At 57.1% G+C, this 20,726-nt stretch overlaps 1 protein-coding gene across 2 annotated transcripts in view; it reads left to right on the forward strand.

Moving 5' to 3' along the window:
• Positions 1-17,835, forward strand: part of ATCAY (ATCAY kinesin light chain interacting caytaxin) — a 30,188-nt gene extending 12,353 nt beyond the window's left edge. The window contains exons 3-14 of one of the 2 annotated variants that reach the window (XR_004298128.1): positions 2,010-2,068; positions 4,374-4,595; positions 5,779-5,964; positions 6,295-6,397; positions 7,155-7,286; positions 8,058-8,144; positions 11,150-11,248; positions 11,804-11,839; positions 13,064-13,135; positions 14,116-14,148; positions 15,393-16,831; positions 16,963-17,835. Coding sequence is in view for 1 of the 2 variants with exons in the window: in XM_032394545.1 (XP_032250436.1) it covers positions 2,010-2,068; positions 4,374-4,595; positions 5,779-5,964; positions 6,295-6,397; positions 7,155-7,286; positions 8,058-8,144; positions 11,150-11,248; positions 11,804-11,839; positions 13,064-13,135; positions 14,116-14,148; positions 15,393-15,402 (1,039 nt within the window). In the remaining variant the exon portion in view is untranslated. Of the gene's footprint in view, positions 1-2,009; positions 2,069-4,373; positions 4,596-5,778; positions 5,965-6,294; positions 6,398-7,154; positions 7,287-8,057; positions 8,145-11,149; positions 11,249-11,803; positions 11,840-13,063; positions 13,136-14,115; positions 14,149-15,392 lie in introns of both variants that reach the window. The other variant, XM_032394545.1, reaches the window with a different exon arrangement.
• The last annotated feature ends 2,891 nt before the right edge of the window (positions 17,836-20,726 follow it).

Raw genomic sequence — 20,726 nt, forward strand, 5'->3', positions numbered from 1 at the left:
AAGTGAGATCGAGCCGCGCGTCAGGCTCTGTGCTCAGTGCGGAGTCAGCTTATTCCTCTCTCTCTGCTCGTCCCCTGCTTGTGCTCGCTCTCTCTCTCTCTCTCAAATAAAGAAACAAAATCTTGGGGCGCCTGGGTGGCTCAGTTGGTTAAGCAACTGCCTTCGGCTCAGGTCATGATTCTGGAGTCCCAGGATCGAGTCCCACATTGGGCTCCCTGCTCAGCAGGGGGTCTGCTTCTCTCTCTGACCCTTCCCCTCTCATGCTCTCTGTCTCCCATTCTCTCTCTCAGATAAATAAATAAAATCTTTAAAAAAAAAAAAAAGAAACAAAATCTTTAAAGAAAAAAAAAGTCTTATTTTGCAAATCCATGCTCAGCCAAGGATTAAAGGGGGACAAATGCATAGTTGGCAGCATTATTTAAAAAAACAAAACTTTTGGGCACCTGGGTGGCTCAGTGGTTAAGCGTCTGCCTTCAGCTCAGGTCATGATCCCAGGGTCCTGGGATCGAGCCCCGCATCGGGCTCCCTGCTCGGCGGGAAACCTGCTTCTCCCTCTCCCACTCCCCTGCTTATGTTCCCTCTCTTGCTATATTTCTCTCTGTCAAATAAATAAATAAAATCTAAAAAACAAAACAAAAAAACAAAACTTTACCTTTTAGAAGTTTTAGATTTACAGGGGCACCTGGGTGGCTCAGTCGGTTGAGCATCCAACTCTTGATTTTGGCTCAAGTCATGGTCTCAGGGTCAGAAGATCGAGCCCTGCATCGGGCTCCACCCTTAGTGGGGAGTCTGCTTCTCTCCCTTTCCCTCTGCTTCTCACCCCCCCCACCTGTGTCTCTCTCTAAAAAAAAAAAAGGTAAATAAATAAATAAAAGAAGTTTTAGAATTACAGAAAATTTGCGAGAATATTACAGAAAGTTTCCATATGTTCTGCATTCAGCTTGTCCTATGATTAACATCTTGTATTAGAAGGGTTCATCTGTTACAGTTAATAGACCCATGTTGAAACATTCTCAGCAAAGTCCACAATTTATTCCGATTTCCTCAGTTTCCTCCCATGTCCCTTTTCCGTCCCAGGCTCCCACGTGACACGGAGTCATCATGTCTCCTTCGGTTCCTCTGGGCTGGGACAGTTTCTCAGACTTCCCTGGTGTTTGATGCCCCTTGACAGTGGTGCGGAGGACGGGGAAGGGGTTTTGTAGGAAGCCCCTTCCTTGGATTTGTCTGGGGTTTTTCTCATGGTGAGACCGGGGGGATGGGTTTAGGGAGGAAGACCCCCGAATCAAGTGCCCCGAGATGGCGTCAGGGGACGTGCCATCACCATGGCTTTTCACTGCGGACGTTGGCCTCGGTCCCCTGGCTGAGGTGGGCGGTCAGGTGTCTCCACTCTTGGTCACTCGCTTCCCCTCTGCATGCTGGGGCTGGAGAGGGACACTCTGTAAGCCCACGCTTACAGAGAAGGGAGTCCTTCTCTGTCTCCTTGACGCCAGAGAAATTGACCTACATTATTTGGAATTCTGCACAGAAAATTTGCCTCTTTTCCCTATTTATTCATTCATTTATTTACATCTTTATGGACTCATAAGATGTATTTTGTTGCTCGAACTGTTCCGGCGCTGGCCATGGAGAGCTCTTCTGGTTGATCACTGTGTTTTCTTGACAACTTCTTGCAGCATTTAGTAGCCAAAATTCATCAGAGACCACGCTCTGCTGGGCCACCCCTGAAAAGTACTGCGTATATTCCAAAGTGAAACTGTGTGACACGGTACTGCATGAGACCCTCCTTCTCTCTGGGCTTTGGCTTTCTGCATCCAAAAGGAGGGAAGAACAGCTTAATATCCACGAGACCATCTGAAGGGAGCCCTCCGGCACTGATGTGTTATGATTTTCTGTGCCGACGAGCAGGTGCGTTCTGTCCCAGTGACTCCCCAGAACTAACCGAGTCTTGTTGCTATTTGTTTGCACCCTGCGCTCCGGTGGCTGATGTCTGCGCTCGGCCGGGTCTGCAGGCCACTCCAGGAAGAGACGGGGATGGACCCACTTGGCAGCCCCACGGAAGACACGTCCTGTAAGTATCTGCTTCAGTGTGCAGAAATGGGCACACTGTTTCCAGATCTCACTCTGCCTGAGGCTGAGACTATAGACATGTCAGAGGCCATACCTCCTGGGTGGAGTGTCAGGGAAGGGGGTTGTTCTGCCCGGAAGCCTGGAGGGAAAGCAGCCAAGGTGGGTGAGAGACATGTGGGCCTGGTCACGAAGCTGGCATGTGGTGTTTGCTATGTGTCCTTGAGGCTGGTTGTTCAGCCTCTCTGTGCCTCTGAGTCCTTATCTATTAAATACAGGTAGTGAGCTTCCTGCCGAAGGGGGCATGCAAGGACTTAATGAGGTGACATGTATAAAGTGCCCAGGGGTTGCCAGGCATAAAGTTAGCCCTGGGAAGGCTAAGCACTCAGGAGGGCTCAGGGCTCCAAGGTTCCAGAGGAGCTGCCGTGAACATGTGTTCTTCTCCGTGGCATCTCCTCAGAGTCCTGCTGGGGGCCCCCCTTCTGCCTGCATTTCCCCCTTGTGGCTCATCACAGTGCCCACCCTTTCTGAGAAAAGACTGACCAGAGAGGGACAGCCACATCCTTGACATCACACAGCACTAAGAGAGGGGTGCGTCCCCTTGGACCCCTGTTTCCTACTTCTGTACAATGAAGAGTGTGTAATAACAGTACCCCACTTCCTAGGTGTGGCTGGTTGAATAACAGCCCCCAAAGATATTCAAATCCTAATCCTGGAATCTGCGAATGTCCCCTCACATGGCCAAAGGGACTTTGCAAAAGAGATTTATTGAGTTAAGGAGATGGAGAAGACGTGATGGTGAATTTTATGTGTCCACTTGACTGGGCCACAGTACTCAGAGATGTGATCAAGCATTATTCTAGGTATTCCTGTTGAGAGTCACTTTTTTGATGAGATTAACATTTAAATGAGTAGACTCTGAGTAAAGCAGATTGCACTCCATAATGTGGGTGGGCTGCATCTAATCAGTCAGGGGCCATTAAGAGGAAGAAGACTCAGGTGTGGTTCATCCTGGGGCAAACCCTCTTCAGCTGTGAACATGTGACACTGGACAGGTTATCTGCTTCCAACATATGATGGTGGGACAGGCGTGGGATAGACATTACCTCTGCCTTGCTTCCCTGCTGGGGAGAAGTGTTGTGCGGACACCCCCAGGCTCCCTGTCACCATGCTATGACCTGCAGCTCTACCCCCTCCGGGAGAGGGAGCCCTGCTTCTACCAAGCACCCCTGACTCACCACTCCCCACCCGCTGTGCTGCCCTCGCCAGCCAAGTGGTCCTGGCAGTCACCGCCTCAGTGTCCCCATCTGTAAAGTGGGTGACGTGGCTTGCCACACCAGGTCATGGTGAGATCTAGAAATCATGTCATTTACCTCCCAGTGTCTCATGAAGCAGTCACCTCTGACCCGTGGCTTAGGGCCAGAGAAAGTCAAAGAAAATAAAAAGTGAGGAGCTGGTGCATGTAATTGTGGATTGATGAATGTCTTCATCTGGTGGGAGAGGGGCAGGGCTCTCCCCCTGGCTCGCTATTTTGTCCTCACCGTCCGCCGATGAAACTGGGGGTGACTTCCCAAGGTCTCTGGAAGAGTAGCCTCTTTCCCTCGAGCTGGCTTGGGGGCAGCAGGGGGGCACTTTCCTCGCAGGGAAGGTAATCTCCGTCACCCCCGAGGGGCCAGCTCTGCTCAGCCCGCTGTGGGATCGGCTCCAACCCCTTGGGGGCAGCCCCGGGGCAGGTAGGGAAGCCACTTTTTACAAGGAGATCAGAGTCCCAGCTCAGAGCGTCCAGGAGAAAGCAGTTCAAACCATGAGGCATGCCCACCCTGACCAGCTCCCGAGAGATCCGGAAGGACCTGCACCCTCCGTGCCTCAGTTTGCTCACCTGGTAAAGGGGATAATAACAGAACTTGCCTCACATGGATATTGCAAACATGAAAGCACTTCGCAGAGGGCCGGGCCCACGTGGTGTGGTGTCAGTTCTTAAAGCGGCGAACATACGGAGAGGTGCAAAGTAGCACGGGGGGCGTTCTCTGCTGCCCGTGTCCCGAGGCAACAGTGATCAGATCCTCGTGGGTCCGGAGCCGGGCAGGGTGCCCGGGGGGCTCACCCCCTGTGAGTCCCATCTGGCAGATGGTAAAAGTAAGTCAAGCTTAGAGAGTCGAGGTGTCTGCAGGGTGGAAGGTTCCAGCATTGAACCCCTGCCTGCCCCAAAGGATGGCCTCTGACTTCTCACCATTCCACATGATGGGGCGACAAAGAAAGGGGACAAAGAAAGAACCAGCGAAGGTGATTTTGTCTCATTTTCCACACAGCCCCTCCCAACACGTTGAACTTCAACGGAGCTCATCGGAAGCGGAAGACACTGGTCGCCCCGGAGATCAACATCTCCCTGGACCAGAGCGAGGGTTCCCTGCTGTCTGATGACTTCCTGGACACTCCCGACGACCTGGACATCAACGTGGACGACATCGAGACCCCCGACGAGACTGACTCGCTGGAGTTTCTGGGGAACGGCAATGAGCTGGAGTGGGAAGGTGAGGCCCAGGGGCTCAGGTGGGGCAGGGGCTCCGACCCAGGGCGCACAGTGCAGCCCAGAGAGCGCCCGTCCCCTGCTGCGACGCCGCACGCGTTCTTCTTGTGGACTTGAGGGTTTTTCTGGGGGGACGTGGCTTTCACATGGTTCTCAAAGGTGACCAGGTCCAAAGTGAGGTGCCTGCAATGATTGCACAGGTGTATGGGGAACATTGTGCAGGAGCAGGTCCTGACTGAGGTGCGGGGCGGGCGGCGGGGACACGGCAGGGGAGGTGGCGCCCGGCCCCATGCTCGGCCCTCGGCAAGACAGACGCTAGATGACAAAACACAGGTGCACAAGCTCATTGCCGTGGTCGTCAGTGCTAAGAGGAAAGTGGGGTGAGGGCTTGGGACAGGACGGGGGGTGGGGGGCTCCCCTGAGGGGCGGTTCTGCCCCAGGGGTCATGGGGCCATGTCTGGGGACATCTGGGGCTGTCACACTGGGGGTGCTCCTGGCATTGACGGGGGGGCAGGAGGCCTGCTCAGCTCCCCCCCCAGCACCCAGGACGCTCCGAGTTTTCTGCGGTGCCGAGAGGGAGAAGGATTTGTTTATTTGTTTATTTTAAAAAGATTTTACGTATTTATTTGACAGAGAGAGAGAAAGAACAGGAGCAGGGGGAGGGGCAGAGGCAGAGGAGAAGCAGGCTCCCTGCCGCCGAGCAGGGAGCCCGATGTGGGACTTGATCCCGGGACCCTGGGATCGTGACCTGAGCAGAAGGCAGACGCTTCACCGACTGAGCCACCTAGTTGTCCCTGGTGTTACCTCTTTAGATGTTTGCTGGAATTCAGCAGCCACCTGGCCCTGGGCTTCCCTGTGCTGGGGGTTTCCATCACTGATCCGATTTCCCTGCGTGTTCAGAGGCTCTGGGTCCAAAACCAACAGAGTGCTCTGGGAGGCCAGCAAACGGGAGGCCCCAGAGGGCTTCCTGGAGAAGATGGCATTTGAGCTGGGCCATGAAGGGAGAGTAGGAGGGGCAAATGGACGAGCAGGGCCTCCGGGCAGGGAGAAGTACATAGCCAAGTGTCACGGGAGGAAGATGAGGGTCACACGTCCACAGACAGCAGGGGAGAGGGGTACCGGGCGGGAGGCTGGGACAAAACGTCTGGACTCAGGCGTCCCTTCTGCTCGCCCTGGCCTGCTTCCAGATGACACCCCCGTGGCCGCCGCCAAGAACATGCCCGGGGACAGCGCAGACCTGTTTGGGGATGGCGCAGCAGAGGATGGTGGTGCCACCAACGGACGCCTGTGGAGGACAGTGATCATTGGAGAGCAAGAACACCGAATTGACCTGCACATGATCCGGCCCTACATGAGGGTAGTGACCCACGGAGGTGAGACCGCACCCGTCGGGCTCCTCCTGGCTCCCGCCAGCCAACTGGAGGTCGTCAGAGGCCCTCTCTGAACCTCAGTCTCTTCATCTGAGCCACAGGGATGTTAAGTCCTCATCCCCGGGGGCGGGGGCGGGGAGGGCAGGCACGGACCGGCAGGGCGCACACAGGGGTGCCTGCGAGGGTGGCCGGACAGCCCAGGGCTTTGCTGACTCCCCCAGCCAAGGCGCTGCGACTCAGAGCTGTACCCTCCGGGAAGGGGCCTCGCTGGCGAAGAGGTGGGCACCTGGGCCAGCTCAGAGCGCCAACCACTCCCTGGCCGCCTCTCCCCAGGGTACTACGGCGAAGGTCTCAATGCCATCATCGTGTTTGCTGCCTGCTTCCTCCCAGACAGCAGCTCCCCCGACTACCACTACATCATGGAGAACCTCTTCCTGTAAGTGGCTGCAAGAACCGCCCATCCTCACCCCTGGCACGACCCCGGGGGAAGGGGCGGTAGGCAAGTGCGGCACCTGAGACTCGGGGAGTTTGCGTCACCTGGCCGGGGACACCCTGCTACAGCTGGGTTATGACGGGGACAGACACGACACCTGGAGGGTAGCAGAAAGGGCTCCGTAAATCGTGATCACTCCGGTGTTTGTTATTAGGAAGGTTTCCCTCTTACCCGGTGGGGCTGGGGTGCCAGGTGTTCAGAGGATGACCGGTCAGAGCAGGAAGAGGCCCCAGAAAGCAGGGAGCCCCCCATTCCCCCCACTTATGGGGGGGAAGTAGAGGCTGAGACAGAGGAAAAGATTTTTCTAAAATTGCTCAGGGAGAGTCGGGGCAGGGACGGACCCCAGACCCCTCATGCCCAGTGCAGTGGACTGTCCACTGGGGGGTGCGTGTTCCCCAGCTGGATCTGGGGCTCTGAGATCCACCTGTCAGGATTCACGGAGACGCTGGATGAGGTCTTGCCTATAAAACACGTGGTGCCTAATAAGTGCTCCATAAAATTGTAATTCTGCAATGGTTATGCTCACTGACACTGATTTGGGGTGGGCTGGGCTCTACATGCACCCCCACCCCGAGTGTGCGAGGACGCCCCCCCACCCCGCACCTGAGCAGGTGCCACAGGTGTTCAGTCACGGGGACTGGGGCTCCCTAACTCTGGCCCTCCCGCCGGGCCCCCCCCCGTCTCCTGCACCTGTGACCAGGTACGTCATCAGCAGTCTGGAACTGCTGGTGGCCGAGGATTACATGATCGTCTACCTGAACGGAGCCACGCCCCGGCGGAGGATGCCCGGCATCGGCTGGCTGAAGAAGTGTTACCAGATGATCGACAGGAGGTGCATGGTGGGGCGGGGCCGCTGGGGGTGCAAGGGCCCCGGGGCCCCCTGGAAAGCGGCGTGGTGGTCAGCCCGCCAACCGATGACCGCAGATGGGCGGTTTGAAACCCACAGGCATGTTTGCCGTCCCGGCTCAGGAGGCCAGAAGCCGAGGAGCAGGGTGTGGGCAGGGCCGGTTCCTTCTGAGGCCGTGAGGGGGAGTCTGTTCCCCGTGTGTCCCGGCTCCTGGGGGTCATCGGCCATCCTCGGCGTCCCTCGCCCCATCCCTGCCTCCGTGGTCACGTGGCCTGTCCTCATGTGTCTGTGTCCAGACACCCCCTCTTTATAAGGACCCCAGCGATTGGATTAGGGCTCACCCTGCCCCGGTGTGACCTCGTTTTAGCAAAGTACATCTGTGATGACCTTATTTTCCAATGTCCCGTTCTGAGGTCCAGGGGGGTCAGGACTACAACATAGGAATTTGGGGGGAGATGCAGTATGACATGACCACAGCTGGCGGTCAGAACCAGGGCGCCCCGGGAGATCTTCCAGGAATTCGAGGCAGCATGGCCACGCAGGCAAGAGCTCAGACTCCCAATGAGGTGGCAGCAGGACTAGACGTCAGGGTGGCCGCCCACAGACTCTGCGATGGGGCCCAGCTTCACAGCCGCTCCTCCTCCCTGGAGACTGGAGATGAGCTCAGGGGGCAGGGACACCCTCTGGGAGCACAGGGGAGGCGGCCCCTGTTAGCTCCTCCCTCCCGGGGGCTTGCTTCCTCTGCTTCCCCTGCAGATTGCGGAAAAACCTGAAGTCCCTCATCATCGTGCACCCCTCCTGGTTCATCCGCACGGTGCTGGCCATCTCCCGTCCCTTCATCAGGTAATGACGCTGTGCCCTGTGCCCTGTGCCCTATGCCGGGCCTCTTCCCAGGTTGTGTGCGTCTCCTGTTTTAATCTGTATTTTGCAGCATCTCTACCATGAATATGTATTGTTGCTTTATTATTTTTTTAAGGTTTTATGTATTTATTTGTCAGAGAGAGAGAGAGCACAAGCATGGGGAGCATCAGGCAGAGGGAGAGGGAGAAGCAGGCTCCTCGCTGAGCAGGGAGCCCGATGCGGCACTCGATCCCAGGACCCTGGGAACATGACTTGAGCTGAAGGCAGTCACTTAACCGACTGAGCCACCTAGGCGTCCCTGTATTGATGCTTTAAACCATTTTCAATCCCATGTGTTGTTATTAAGGGACTAGCACAGGAAAAATACTAGCAAGCAGCCCTCCCATAGTAAATGCTGGATGCCTTTTCACGTTTACAACCACGACCTGAGAGGCTGATGCTGTCGCGAACCCATTTCACGGAGGAGGGAACTGGGGCTCAGAAGGGTCAAGGGACTCAGCCAAGGTCACGCAGCCAGGTCGCTAGGCCACCACAGTCCCCCCAGAAGTGAGCCCAGCTCTGTCCACTCCAGCATCTGTGCGGGGACCCTGAGGATGCCAGGAGGGTCTGAGCCCCTCCCAGCAATTATGTCACGAGCCGTGTGTGTTGGGGGTCCTTGAGACCACCCTCAGCTGTGATGATTCACTGGAAGGACTCACAGAACTCAGAGAAGCTGTTACTGTTTGCTACAGGGGAAGGATGCAGATCGAAGGTGGAAAGGACAAAGGGGTCCCCTCCCACGGACTGGTTGCAAAAGCCCTCAATTGTCTCTGTGATGATGTGTAAGAATAACAGAGGAAGTACCACCATGCAGCAAGCTCATTTTGATCTCCAAGGTTTTCACAGGGGTGTAGCCACACGGGGATGGAGTAGCCAAGCGGCCGACCTTAGCTTCTGTCTTCGGGCGACCCAGAGGTCACACTGATGGGATGTGCCCAAGACACCCACCAGAGGTCACATCCTTAACACAGACTATGCGGCAGGGCTCAAGGCCCAGGTACCCAGGGCACTCAGCAGGCAGGGCATTCCAAGTGCTTACTGGCCACCTCCCACGAGCGTCAGGAATCCGTTTTTTTTTTTTCTTTGCAATGGGTGGGGTTTGAGCACTTCAACCTGCTGGGTTAATCCTTTACTGAGCGATGTAAAAGTGCCCGATATACAGATCAAGTAAAACAAAATTAGTCGTGTGAAACGCCCTAGTCGATCACATAAACCCGATATTTAATTTAATATGATTCATTGAATCGAATCGAGATCCTTCAAGGGGTGCCTGGCTGGCTGGCTTGAGCGGTAGAGCGCACGTCCAGCTCTTGATCTCGGGGTCGTGAGTTTGAGCCCCACGTGGGGTATAGAGATTGCTTACATAAATAAACCTAAAAAAAAAAAAAGATCCTTCACGTCCACATTCCCAGTTAATGATGTGTGACGAGCTTGAGGGAAGGTCCACCCTCTGAAAGGATCACGCTCTCAGCGTGAACAATTTGCAAGGAGGTGACCTCAGCCCGTCTGAGTTCAAGGACTTGGCAGCACCTTAAAATATTTGCATACTAGTAAAATCAGGGGAGTCTGTATGCTCATCACGGGCCGTGTGTGGAACGATGAACCCCCTGGGCGAAACGGTGAGCACGCACCCCAGCCGAACAGAAGCGCACTCTGCTGTCCTCAGTATCCCCTAACCGGCAACTGACATTTGCCTCGAACGCAGATAACTCTCTCACCCGTGACTGCTTTCCCACGAGCGAATTTTGAGGGTCTCGATTTGAGCTTTCAAAGCAAAAGAAAGAAGTAGGAGAGAAAAGTGAGCCTCCCCATTTACAAGCCGAGGAAAGCGGAGACCATTCTGAGCCCCCAGCGGCCCCGAGGCTGTGATTACAACTCAAGACGAGGCCGCTTTGTCCTGTAATGATCAGAAGGCTGGGGATGCCCCTCGCCCCAGTGAGGAGTTCTGCCTCCCAGGACCCCCCCCCGCCCGGCCCGCCACCGTGAGACAGGAAGCTGGCCCCACAGGCAGACAGAGCCTTGTCACTGTGGCAATTCCGGCATTGGTGTCCGAGGACCGGCATGCTGGGCGTCACCAGGTGGCGGCAGCAGGTGCGGGCTCTGCGCACCGTAAAATCCTTTCTAACAAATCAGCTCGGTCCACCCTGCGAGCCCTCTGGGCCGGACATACTCAGGTAGTGTGGACACGATTCCAGCCTGTCTGTCTGAGGCTCACTCCCTGCCCGCGGGCCCTTCTCATGACAACAGGAGGGAGACCTCGGGCTCCAAGAATAACTGTTTTTTTTTTTTTATTATTATTTAAAAAAGTGGTTTGAACTGCACGAAAGCAGTTGGCGCTGCTCATTCCGCCACACACGGCCGCTTTGTGACTCTCCATGGGGAACGTCTGTCGTGCCTAATCAGTTACGAGCGGCCTTCTGCCGAGCGACGGCTTGCTTTTTCCCTAATGGACACTGTGAACCGTGTAATTCATCACGTGTCTCCCTTTGCATCAGCCGCTGGAAAGCCGGAGCCGAATTTTCATCTCATCTCTAAAAATAGATAGGAAACGCCTTAGCACACTTTTGTAGACGTTGGGCTCTAGCTTACTTTTTTTTTTTTACTGTTACTTGATTTTTATTTTTTTATTTTTTTTATTTTATTATTTCTGTAGTGCTGTATTCTCCAGGCCTTCTGTCTGTCATTTAGAAACATTATTTGACCTTGAAAGAAAGCGTATTTTACATTTTACCAGACTTAGTTTAATTAAATTAAAAAAAAAATAACAGTAACCATGAGTTCAAAGCAGCAGCTGGTGACAAAGCTCGGCAGGGACCCTTCCCTTGACCCCGGTGCTGCTCTGTCCACCCCCACGAGGGCCGGGGGCAGGGACGGAGGTTTGATGGAAGGTGCTCAGCACACCTTCCGGGCTTAGACCGCAGGCCTCTCCTTCCTCCTCCTCCTGCCAGCGTCAAATTCATCAACAAGATCCAGTACGTGCACAGCTTGGAAGATCTGGAGCAGCTCATCCCCATGGAACACGTGCAAATCCCAGAGTGCGTGCTTCAGTAAGTGTCCCGCGTGCCGTGCGAGTGTCCCCCGCCCCCATCCCCCACGCCCCCCCTCCCCGGACCCCTTCCCTCCCCTCTCGGATGCCTGGGGAACCAGACATGAGCGGGAGCCGCAGAGCTGAGGGAAACACGGTGAAACATGCCCACGTGAGATAAGAGGGTAAGTGGGCCAGTAAGCCCCGGCCCACAGCTTGTTTTATCAATAAAGTTTTATTGGCACACAGCCATGCCCATCCATGGACGGATCCACTAGGGCTGCTTCTGAGCTACATCTGAATTTGAGTAGCTGTGGCTGAAATTGGCCTACAAAGTGGAAAATATTTACTCTCTAGCCTTTCGTAAGAAAACGGCCCTGATGGAGGAGCATGCTTTCTAACGGCTCTGTGCAGTTGCTGGTGCTGAATCAGGCCCCCCAAAAATCTGCTGAGTCGTATCTACCAGATGCTGGAATGAGACTGTTTCTCCGTTCCCAAGAGGAAAGAGAGTCCCCGGGCAGCACACGGACCAGGGAAGGAGGGCCGTGTCTGATGCGTTTTACTTTCTGTCTTCCAGGTACGAAGAGGAAAGGCTCAAGGCCAGGAGAGAGAGGTCCGTGCAGAGGGGCCGTCTCATTGGGGCTGAGTCAGGGCTGGGGCTGGGTGGGGCCCACAGTTGGGGGGCAGCTGGTGGCTTCTGCTCAGCAGGGACCGATGACATCCACACATACGGCCGTGTTGAGGGCTTTGAATCGGACGAGGGTTCTAATCCAGTCTCCCCCACTGAATCCCAGAGTGACATTAGGCGAGTAAAAAGTTCAGTTACCGTGAGAAATCAAGACCGTGGGACCCACTTAGCAAAAATGGTGGCTCGTAGTAATCATGATAAAATTAAGTTGTCCCTTGACAGAGGGGACAGAAGCTCCAACCTCACCCCGACAGACCTAGAAATGCCCCTTCACTAACTTTCTGGCTCAGTTTTCATCCGTGGCATAACCACGAATGGCGGTCACAGGGACCTCGGGAGTATTCCAGTCCCCCCCCACCCCCCAGAGCGGGGCAGGGCCGGGATTCCTGACCGCATCTTACAGCCCGGGGATCCAAGGCTCAGAGAGGGCAAGGCACCTGCCCAAGGCCACACAGCGAGTCTGGGAGAGGGTTGGGGCTTTCTGTCATTGCCAGGCCCTGTGCCTGCCTCAGGGGAAGCAGGTGGATAAGAGAGTCGTGGTCCAGAGGGCTCCTCGAATGGCAAAGGAGAGGGACACCTCACCAAGTAAGGAGAGCGGGTCCCGCGGCAGGGTGGGTGACGTGGGCAGATGAGCCACATAAGGAGCAGAGGGTGTGGCAGCCTCGCACCGTGTCCTTCAGTAATGACGAGCCGTGGGCCGCACGGGAGGCCCAGGGCCGGCAGGACGCACCAGCCCAAGCCTTCTCCTCTACCCTCCCTCCCCTCCCCCTCTGCCTTCCATCCTGTCTTTCTCTCTCTTTTAATGTTTTATTGTGGTAAAATACACACAACATAAAATTCACCATCTCTGTCCCTCTGTCTCCCCGGATGGTGCCCACCTCCCTGGCCTCCCAAGCCTTAGCTGTGGAGGGAACAGAGACCGGCCCCGAAAGCCGGAGTCAGGGCACAGGGCGACAGCGTCCGCACGACGAGGGCCGCGGGACGAGGGCACGAGGTGTCAGGGATGACCCGCTGAGACAAATGTTCAGGGTCTCTCCTCCCCCGTCCTGCCCCCACTCATGCCCCCTTCCCCATGACCGCCTCTGCCGTCAGTAACCTCTGGGGGATCTCTGCGCCCGCGTCACCCTCGCTGTCTCCCTCTGTCCCCAGCACCAGGCCGCAGCCAGAGTTCCTCCTGCCCAGGTCCGAGGAGAAGCCAGAGGCGGCGCCGGCGGAGGGCAGGTGGGTGTGCGGGTGACCACGGGCGAGGCTGGTAAGAGCGACCACAGCGCTGTCATGACGGGGACTGAGAAAGCGGTGGGAATGGCCAGCGTGATGCCGGCTCCGTCGTGAGTGCTCGGGATTGGGGTCCCTCTTCCCTCCACCCCGGGCCGTCCCCACGGGGACACCGCAGAGGCCAGCAGTTCCATTGAAACCATCAGGGCGCCTGGCCGGCTCAGTCAGTACACAGTGGGACTCTTGATCTCAGGGCTGTGAGTTCGAGCCCCACATTGGGCTTAGAGAGGACGTCAAAAAAAATAAAGTTTTTAAAAATAAATAAACTATCAGTTGATAAAATGTAAAAGTCCACTCCTCTCCGGGGCTCGGCTGCCTGCCCGGGGCCGTGGGCCAAGCCCCTGCGTGGCTGGCCTCAGCCCCCCTCTCCTCTCCGGGGGCTTCTTCACGGAACTGAAATTCACATGCAACAAACCGTTTTTTAAGTGCACTTTCCGGGGGCCTTTAGGGCACTGGCAAAGCTGGGCATCCTGCACCACTCTCTAGGTCCAGAACGTCACCCCAGAAGGGACCCCATACCCGTTAAGCGTTGTTCCCTCCCCTCCTCCCCTTTTCTTTCTTCACACCCAGCAAGTCCTCTGGCGCCTCGCCCTGGGATGGGTGGAAAACACAGCCCGGCTCCAGCCTTCTCCCCACCACCCACCTCTGCCCCGCCCGGCCTGCCTCCTGCATCTGACCCTCGTCATAGCCTCCATCTCCTGCCCTCGCGCCACCGGGAGGCACGGGCTGCCCGGACCCTGAGCAACCTCGGTGGTCTCGGCCCCTCGTCGCTGGCCCCTGCCTGCTCGCTGGTTACGCAGCAGACACGGGCCAGCCCTTCCTTGTACCAGATGAAGATGAAGCCGTGTCAGCCCTGGTGGGGCTCTCGGCCAAAAGCCAAGGTTCCTCAGATAGACAAATCATGCTAAGACGTCTCTCTTCCACAGATCTGCTCCAGGTACAGAAGATCAGGAGACGAGGTGAGTGGGACGCAGAGCCATCTTGGTGCCTGATTTTCCGGATGTCCCACGTGGAGCCCGCCGCATGAGAACCGCCCCACGATCCACTGTCTGGGGAGTCAGAGAGGCATCGGCTACCGGGACTCCAGGGTCTCCTCTGTGGCAGGCAGCCTGTTCTTGCACAACTCCAGGGGGCGCCACTGCCATGAGGCCCCGGAGCTAAGCCACATGGCGGCCCTGACTGAGACGCCGGCCTGGAGCCAGGCCCCGTAAAGCCCGGCTATTTATTTTTATTTTTAATTTTAAGTAGCCTCCATGCCCAACATGGGGCTTGAACTCGCGACCCTGAGATCAAGAGTCGTGTGTTTACGGACTGAGCCAGCCAGGGGCCCCCAGCCCGGGCTGGATTACTCAGCCACGGGTACACCGTTTGCCCACGGCCAGTCTCAGGGTCCCCATCTGTTCCAGATGCCAGGAAAAGCCTGTGTGTTGGGGGTCATGGAGACCACCCTCAGGTTCAGGTTTGCTAGACGGACCCACAGAACTCGACAAAGCTGTTGTGCTTACAACTGTGGTTTGTTGGGGTTTGTCAGAGAGACAGCACACACAAGCAGGGGGAGCAGCAGAGGGAGAAGCAGGCTCCCCGCTGAGCAGGGAGCCCGATGCGGGACTCGATCCTGGGACTCCCAGATCATGACCCGAGCCGAAGGCAGACGCTTAACAACTGAGCCATCCAGGCGCCCCAAGTGTCCGACTCTTGATTTCGGCTCAGGTCATGATCTCAGGGTCTTGGGATCGAGCCCCACATCGGGCTCCTCGCTCAGCATAGAGTCTGCTTGTCCCTGTCCCTCCCGCTCTGCTCCTCCCCTCATTCTTTCTCTCTCTAAAAATGAATAAAATCTTTAAAAATAAAATAATTAAAGACACAAAAGAAGAAACTGTAGGAAGCAATGGATGGATGGACAGACAGATGTGTAGGTAAATAGATGGTGGGTGGAGGGACGAAGGACAAGGGGCTGCTTTGAAGCTTCCCTCTGGTCTGATTGGAGGCGCCAGCCCCAGGGCCCATTCTGCTACGGCACGGAGGGAGCGGTCCCCTTCAGAACCACACCTGGAAGGTGGGTGGCAGGCAGCAGGTACCCCTCTTGCTGCTGAGGACCCCCAAAGCCAGATTAGATCATGCTCTTGGATTCCACACATGGATGCATTCCCCGCTTGCTTTAAAAACAGTAACAATGACCTGACCTGTGTTTATCCCTCTCTAGCCTGTCCTGAGGTGACAAGAATACAGAGAAGGACAAGAAGAAGATTCCAGATGCCAAGAAACCTCTGTCAGACGCCCTCCGGCCCTGGATCTCATCCCCGCCTCATCCTGAGTCCCCGTCTTTGGAAGATGCCAGTCTCCTCCATCCATCTCTGAAACCCAGCCTCCTTTTTAGCTGCTTGAAAATATTTTGTTTTGTTTTGTTTTGTTTTAAACAACACAGTATTAGTGTGTTCCAGAAAAGGACCCGGTTCTCAGCCCTCCATCCTTCCATGCTCATGAGCTCATGGCCAAGAAGAGCAAGAAGCTCAGGGCATGGCCCGGGTGTCCTTGATGGCTTCAGAGACCCCCTCCCACTGCACAAAGTCCTGATTCAAGACCCTTCTCTTGCTTGTCACCTGGCCCACTTTGGAGCCACCGATGCCCACCAGCTCCCTGGCCGGATCTGGATTCGTTCTTGTGCCTTTTCTCCTAGAAGAGCCCCTGCTGCTCTGGGCATCCGGCCTGGAGGCTCAGCCCCCCACCTGTGCCGTGCCCCCGGGAACCTCCCAACCTTCCACCTCCTGGTTTTTCATCTGACCAGCTCCCCCATCTCTTCTGGTACCCACCTTCTTTGGGAGCATCGGAGCCCACAGCACCAGTGAGCTGCCGATAATTACCCCAGCCCTTCAGTTATAAAACCGCCCCTCCCCATCTAGAACATTCTCAAGCCCCTCTCACATGGATGCCACACCCCAGGGCAGTCCTGGTCAATACCTCCTACTAAGGGAATGAAGTGTCCCCACTTTCCTGATCCCCCCCATTGCAGGGTTGGGATGCGCCCCTCAGGCTCCCACCAAGGGGAAACGGGCTCTGAACTGCATGAAGGAAGATACAGGGTATTACAGGCTTGAGTATTTGGAAGTTCACTTGGGAAAGGAAATCCCCGTGGCCTGGAGGCTGTGGGGACCTGCAGTCAAAGGCGGCAAATTTACCTTGGACAAAAGACAGACTTCTCTAATGCGGCCCAAACACCCGTCGGGTGGCCGCTAGAGGTAGTGAGTTCCCCATCTGTGGAGGCATTTAAGAAAAGGCTGGGAAGCGCTTGCAGAATGTGGTCCTCTGCAGTCCCCTCCAATCTTAAGAGTCTCTATTTATATAAATCTGAGCGAAAGTTGACTGGGCACCTTCTCCGGGACCCTCCTCCTGGCTCTGCAGCTAGCTTCTTAGCCGTCAAGATTCATGCGCGCGGAGTATGAGGTTCTTGGCCTCAGTGGCAATGTCAAATGCCTCTCGACCTGGGACGTCAGGTGTTTGGAGGTTATTCCAACAGTGGGAAGGAGCCAGTGGTGTTCAGTGCTGAGGAAAAGGAATGCCCAACATTTTGCTGCACGGGAGAGGGTCCTGCACGTCAAGGAACTGTCCCACCCCAAACACCGGAGGCTACCACGTTGGAAAATGGTGAGTTTCTGAGCGAGCTTGGGCGCACATCTTCTGCGGCACAGCACTGCCCCAGGAAGGTGGGGACGCCTGGGGGCATGGGGGGCTCTTAAATGTGTGTTTCTGCCGTGTTTCCCGAATGCCGAATAAAGGACAGGACCGTGTTGGGGCCCAGATGTGTCACCTGCAGCCTGAGGCAGCAGAGACGGGCAGATGGGCCTCTTCCAGGCTGCCCTCCTAGAGACCCTACCCCCAATCTGCTTGGGGCCTGCCCCAAACTCCAGGCCTGGGTGGCCGGCTGTCCTGCCCCAGGATCAACACGTGGACCCCAAAGCTGCAAACTCCCACCTTCATGCACGCAGTCGCCGCCCGGAGGCTGGAACCTGGCTGCAAGCTAAGGGATAGGAACGGATGCGGTCTAGCCCGTGCCAGTTACTGAGCGCCCCGGGAGGTGACAGAGGGACAGGAAGCAGCAGACCCCAGCCTCCCGCCCCCCACCCCCGGAGGAGCCTGCAGGCTGCACAAGAAATTGCAACGGGGTCCACCTGGCCCAGCGTGGCCGGCCCGCTGCCCCTCCGGACCACCAGCAGCCGCAGACAACGGGCAAGCGGGACCCAGGACCCCAGCTCGGCCGTGGCAGCCCCTCTGGGATCAAGAGAGACCCCGGGGGCGGGGGCTGTCCCCAGGCGCGAGAAGTCCCAGCGCACAGCTCCATCCAGAACGGGCCGGCTGCCGCCCGCACCTCAGAAGCGGCTTTGTGGAAGGCGTGTGTCTCCGGGGCGGTCGTGGCCAAAACGCAACGGACCCCGGACCCCGGACCTCGTCGGAAAGGGACGCTGGGTTTTCCTCCCGGGACACAGGGGATGCGTCCTAAGTCGTAGCTCACACGCCCATCCTAACGACAGAGAATTTTGTGGTTTTTAAAAACAAAACAATTCATTAGGATTACTGTCATGATGTTCAGACATCATTTCCATGAGCTTTGGGGGATTTTTATGTGGAAATAAAGAAGCGGTAACTGAGAAGGGAGGTTTGTTACTTTTGTCCACTTCCCCGAGGTGTGGCGCTGGCCTTGGGCCGGGAGCAGACGAACCGGCCTGAACTCCTGCCTGGCGACCTCGGGCGACCTTGGGCGGGTGGCCTCAGGTGACCTTGGGCGACCTCAGATGACCTCGGGCAAGCGGCCTCGGGTGACCTCCCAGTCCTGTCTGGAATCAAACCTAGTCAGCAGGGGACAGTAGTAATAATTTAATAATTATATATATGTTATTATTAATATTAGTGAAAGAGAAGACTCTGTCTCTCTCTACACTCACACCAACACTTCCCACACCGGACTGGGGGAGGGGTCCCCACGAGCGACTCTCCGGCTCCCGGCGGCCACCGGTGGGGTGTCCTGCGACCTAACCCAATCCTGACACCGCGCAGAGTCATGCACGGACCCCACAGGTTAAGGGCTCAGCCCCGCGCGTGTGCACGTCCCCACCTCAGACGCCAGTCCCGAGGAGCAGGCCCCCAGCTCACCCACACTTCTGTCCCAAGTGGCCAAAAATCAGGACTTCCCTCAACCTTCCCCCAGCAGCTCACAGAACTCAAGAAAAAGGTTTACATGCTTTTTACCTGATCATGACAAAGGATCTAACTCAGGAACAGCCAGCGGGAGAGATGGGGGGGGGACAGGGCGTGTGTGAGGGGCGTGTCCCCGAGCCGTCCCATCACCCACCGGAGGCGTCCTCACCTCTGGCCGTTGGTGATGAACCCCACCCCCAGCCCTGCCCCTCCTTGGGGGTCCGCTGGCCACCAGCCCCAGCCTGTGGCCTTGGCTTTCCAAAAGTCCCCCCACTCGCATAAACACAGGTGGGACTAAAGGGTGCGTCACAAACAGCAAAAGATGCCGCCTTCATCTTGATCGCTCTGGACCTGTTTCAGGAACCGAGGACAGAGGTTCTCCCTCCTCCCACCTAGGGAGTCCCAAGGGTTTAGGAACTGTGTGCCAGGAGCTAGGACTGAGATCGAGTGTTTCCTTCTTGTGACGCATCACAACATCACATAGTAACAGTCGGAGCCCACGCCCCACCCAGCACAGTGCCCGTGTGAGCAAGGGGAGGCGACATGGCCCACCCAGGGTCACACAGGACAGTGGGGGCTGTGCCCCACAGAGGGACCCTCGAACCCCCCTGCCAGGTGCAGGAGGAGCGTGCACCCAGGACAGAGGGGCCAGGAGAGGTGCCCGGCCCCGCAGGGCTGGCTTCACTGTCCTGGACGAGGCGCCCCTTGGGGCGGGGCGGGCTGCATAGGGGCACAGCTGAGGCTGGGGTCACGGGTGCCGCTCCCAGTCTGGGGGTGATGGGGCCACCCATTCTCCCCACCCAAGTCTCTGATTACCCTGAGGGGTTTCTGGAAACCTGACCCCTTCACTCATAAACTCAGGCACCTGTTCATCTGCCGGCTCTGGGGGTCCTGCAGGGTCCTGCTCCCTCATGCTGCCCCTGGCCTGGCGGGGGGCAGGGGGAGCTTGACCCAGGAGACCAGGGCCTCCCTGGGGACCAGGACGAGGGGCCAGGCCCTGTCCCGGAAAGAAGGGTCCTCTGATTGGAGACCCGATGGGGAAGCCGCAGTCAGCCCGGCCAGCGGGTGGGTGGAGGGCGTCCCTGGCAGAGGGCCCAGCTGGGGCAAAGGCCTGGGGGCCGGATCAGCCGCATTGGTGTTAGCGGGACCCAGAGCTCAGTGTCGATGTGGCTTCTCTCTCTCTCTTCTAAATTTACCATTAGTGGCATTTTAGAACATTCAAACATTGTGCAACCATCCCTACTATCTAGTTCTGGAACATTCCATCTCCACCAAAGGGAAACCCTGTCCCCAGGAGCAGTCACTCCCCAGGCCCTGGCACCTACTAACCTTTCTGTGTCTGTGGATTTGCCTGTTCTGGACGTTTCCCAAAAAGGGAATCGAACACTCTGACACGGGATGGTCACCCTTCATGACCTGTGGGCTGTTTGGGGACAAGTGGGTCGCACTGTGTGCCAGGCGAGCAGACCCCAGGAGGCCTCCCAGAGGCGCCCTGCCAGGGCCCCTGTCTGGGCACGTCGCCGTCACCTGTGCTCTGGGCTTCGTGCCCCACAAGGAGGCTCCCAGGAAGTTCTTGCCACTGGAATTGGGTCAGAGGTCGCTCCCTGGACCAGCGTCCCCGCCCGCCGCCCGCCACGTGCCCGAGGGGGCTCAGAGGTCACAGGGGCAGCCACGCTGGCAGTCCAGGAAACGGAGGCCCGGAAGGGGCTGGAGGGGGGAGGAGGACACAGGCGGGTCCCTTGTTCATGCAGGACCTCTCCTAACCTCTGCACCGGCTCAGTCCCGGCTGGAGCCACGCGCGGAGTCCTTAACGACTAGCTGACCTGATGACACGCTCTCCGTGTCCCTCGGCTGTGTTGGCCACTGTGGTCTGCCGGCGGAATCAGGGGAGGGAGGTCACAGAAGTCATGGGGGACACACGCCGCTTTACAGCCGAAGGAAGGCGGCTCGGTGGACGGAGAGTCGCTGAGAGGAGACACGGCGGGGGGGTGGGGGGGGTCTGGCTAAATGACTTGGCAGGATTCTTGCTGAAATCGGGGTCCTGGGGTGGAGCCCAGGGGTGAGACCAGTTGGAAAGGAGTTCAGAGGTGGAGGAGACGGCCTCCGTCCGCAGCCTGCGGGGAGGTGACAAAAGGGGGAAGGACTTGCGACCGACCACGTGTGGGGCCCACCGGACAATCCAGGAGACCCTCCCCAGCTCAGGTCCTTAACCTAAAATCCTGTCTGCGGCCTGCAGGAATTGGGGCGTGCACCTCCCTGCGAGCCCTCTTTCGGTCTCCACAGGAAGGGACAGGACTCTGGGGAGCGGGGGCTGGGGAGGCCTCTGGAGGTCACTGTCTGGGGCTCC

The sequence above is a fragment of the Phoca vitulina genome, unplaced genomic scaffold (genome assembly GCF_004348235.1).
Source record: "Phoca vitulina isolate PV1807 unplaced genomic scaffold, GSC_HSeal_1.0 scaffold81, whole genome shotgun sequence".
NCBI classification, from domain to species: domain Eukaryota; kingdom Metazoa; phylum Chordata; class Mammalia; order Carnivora; family Phocidae; genus Phoca; species Phoca vitulina.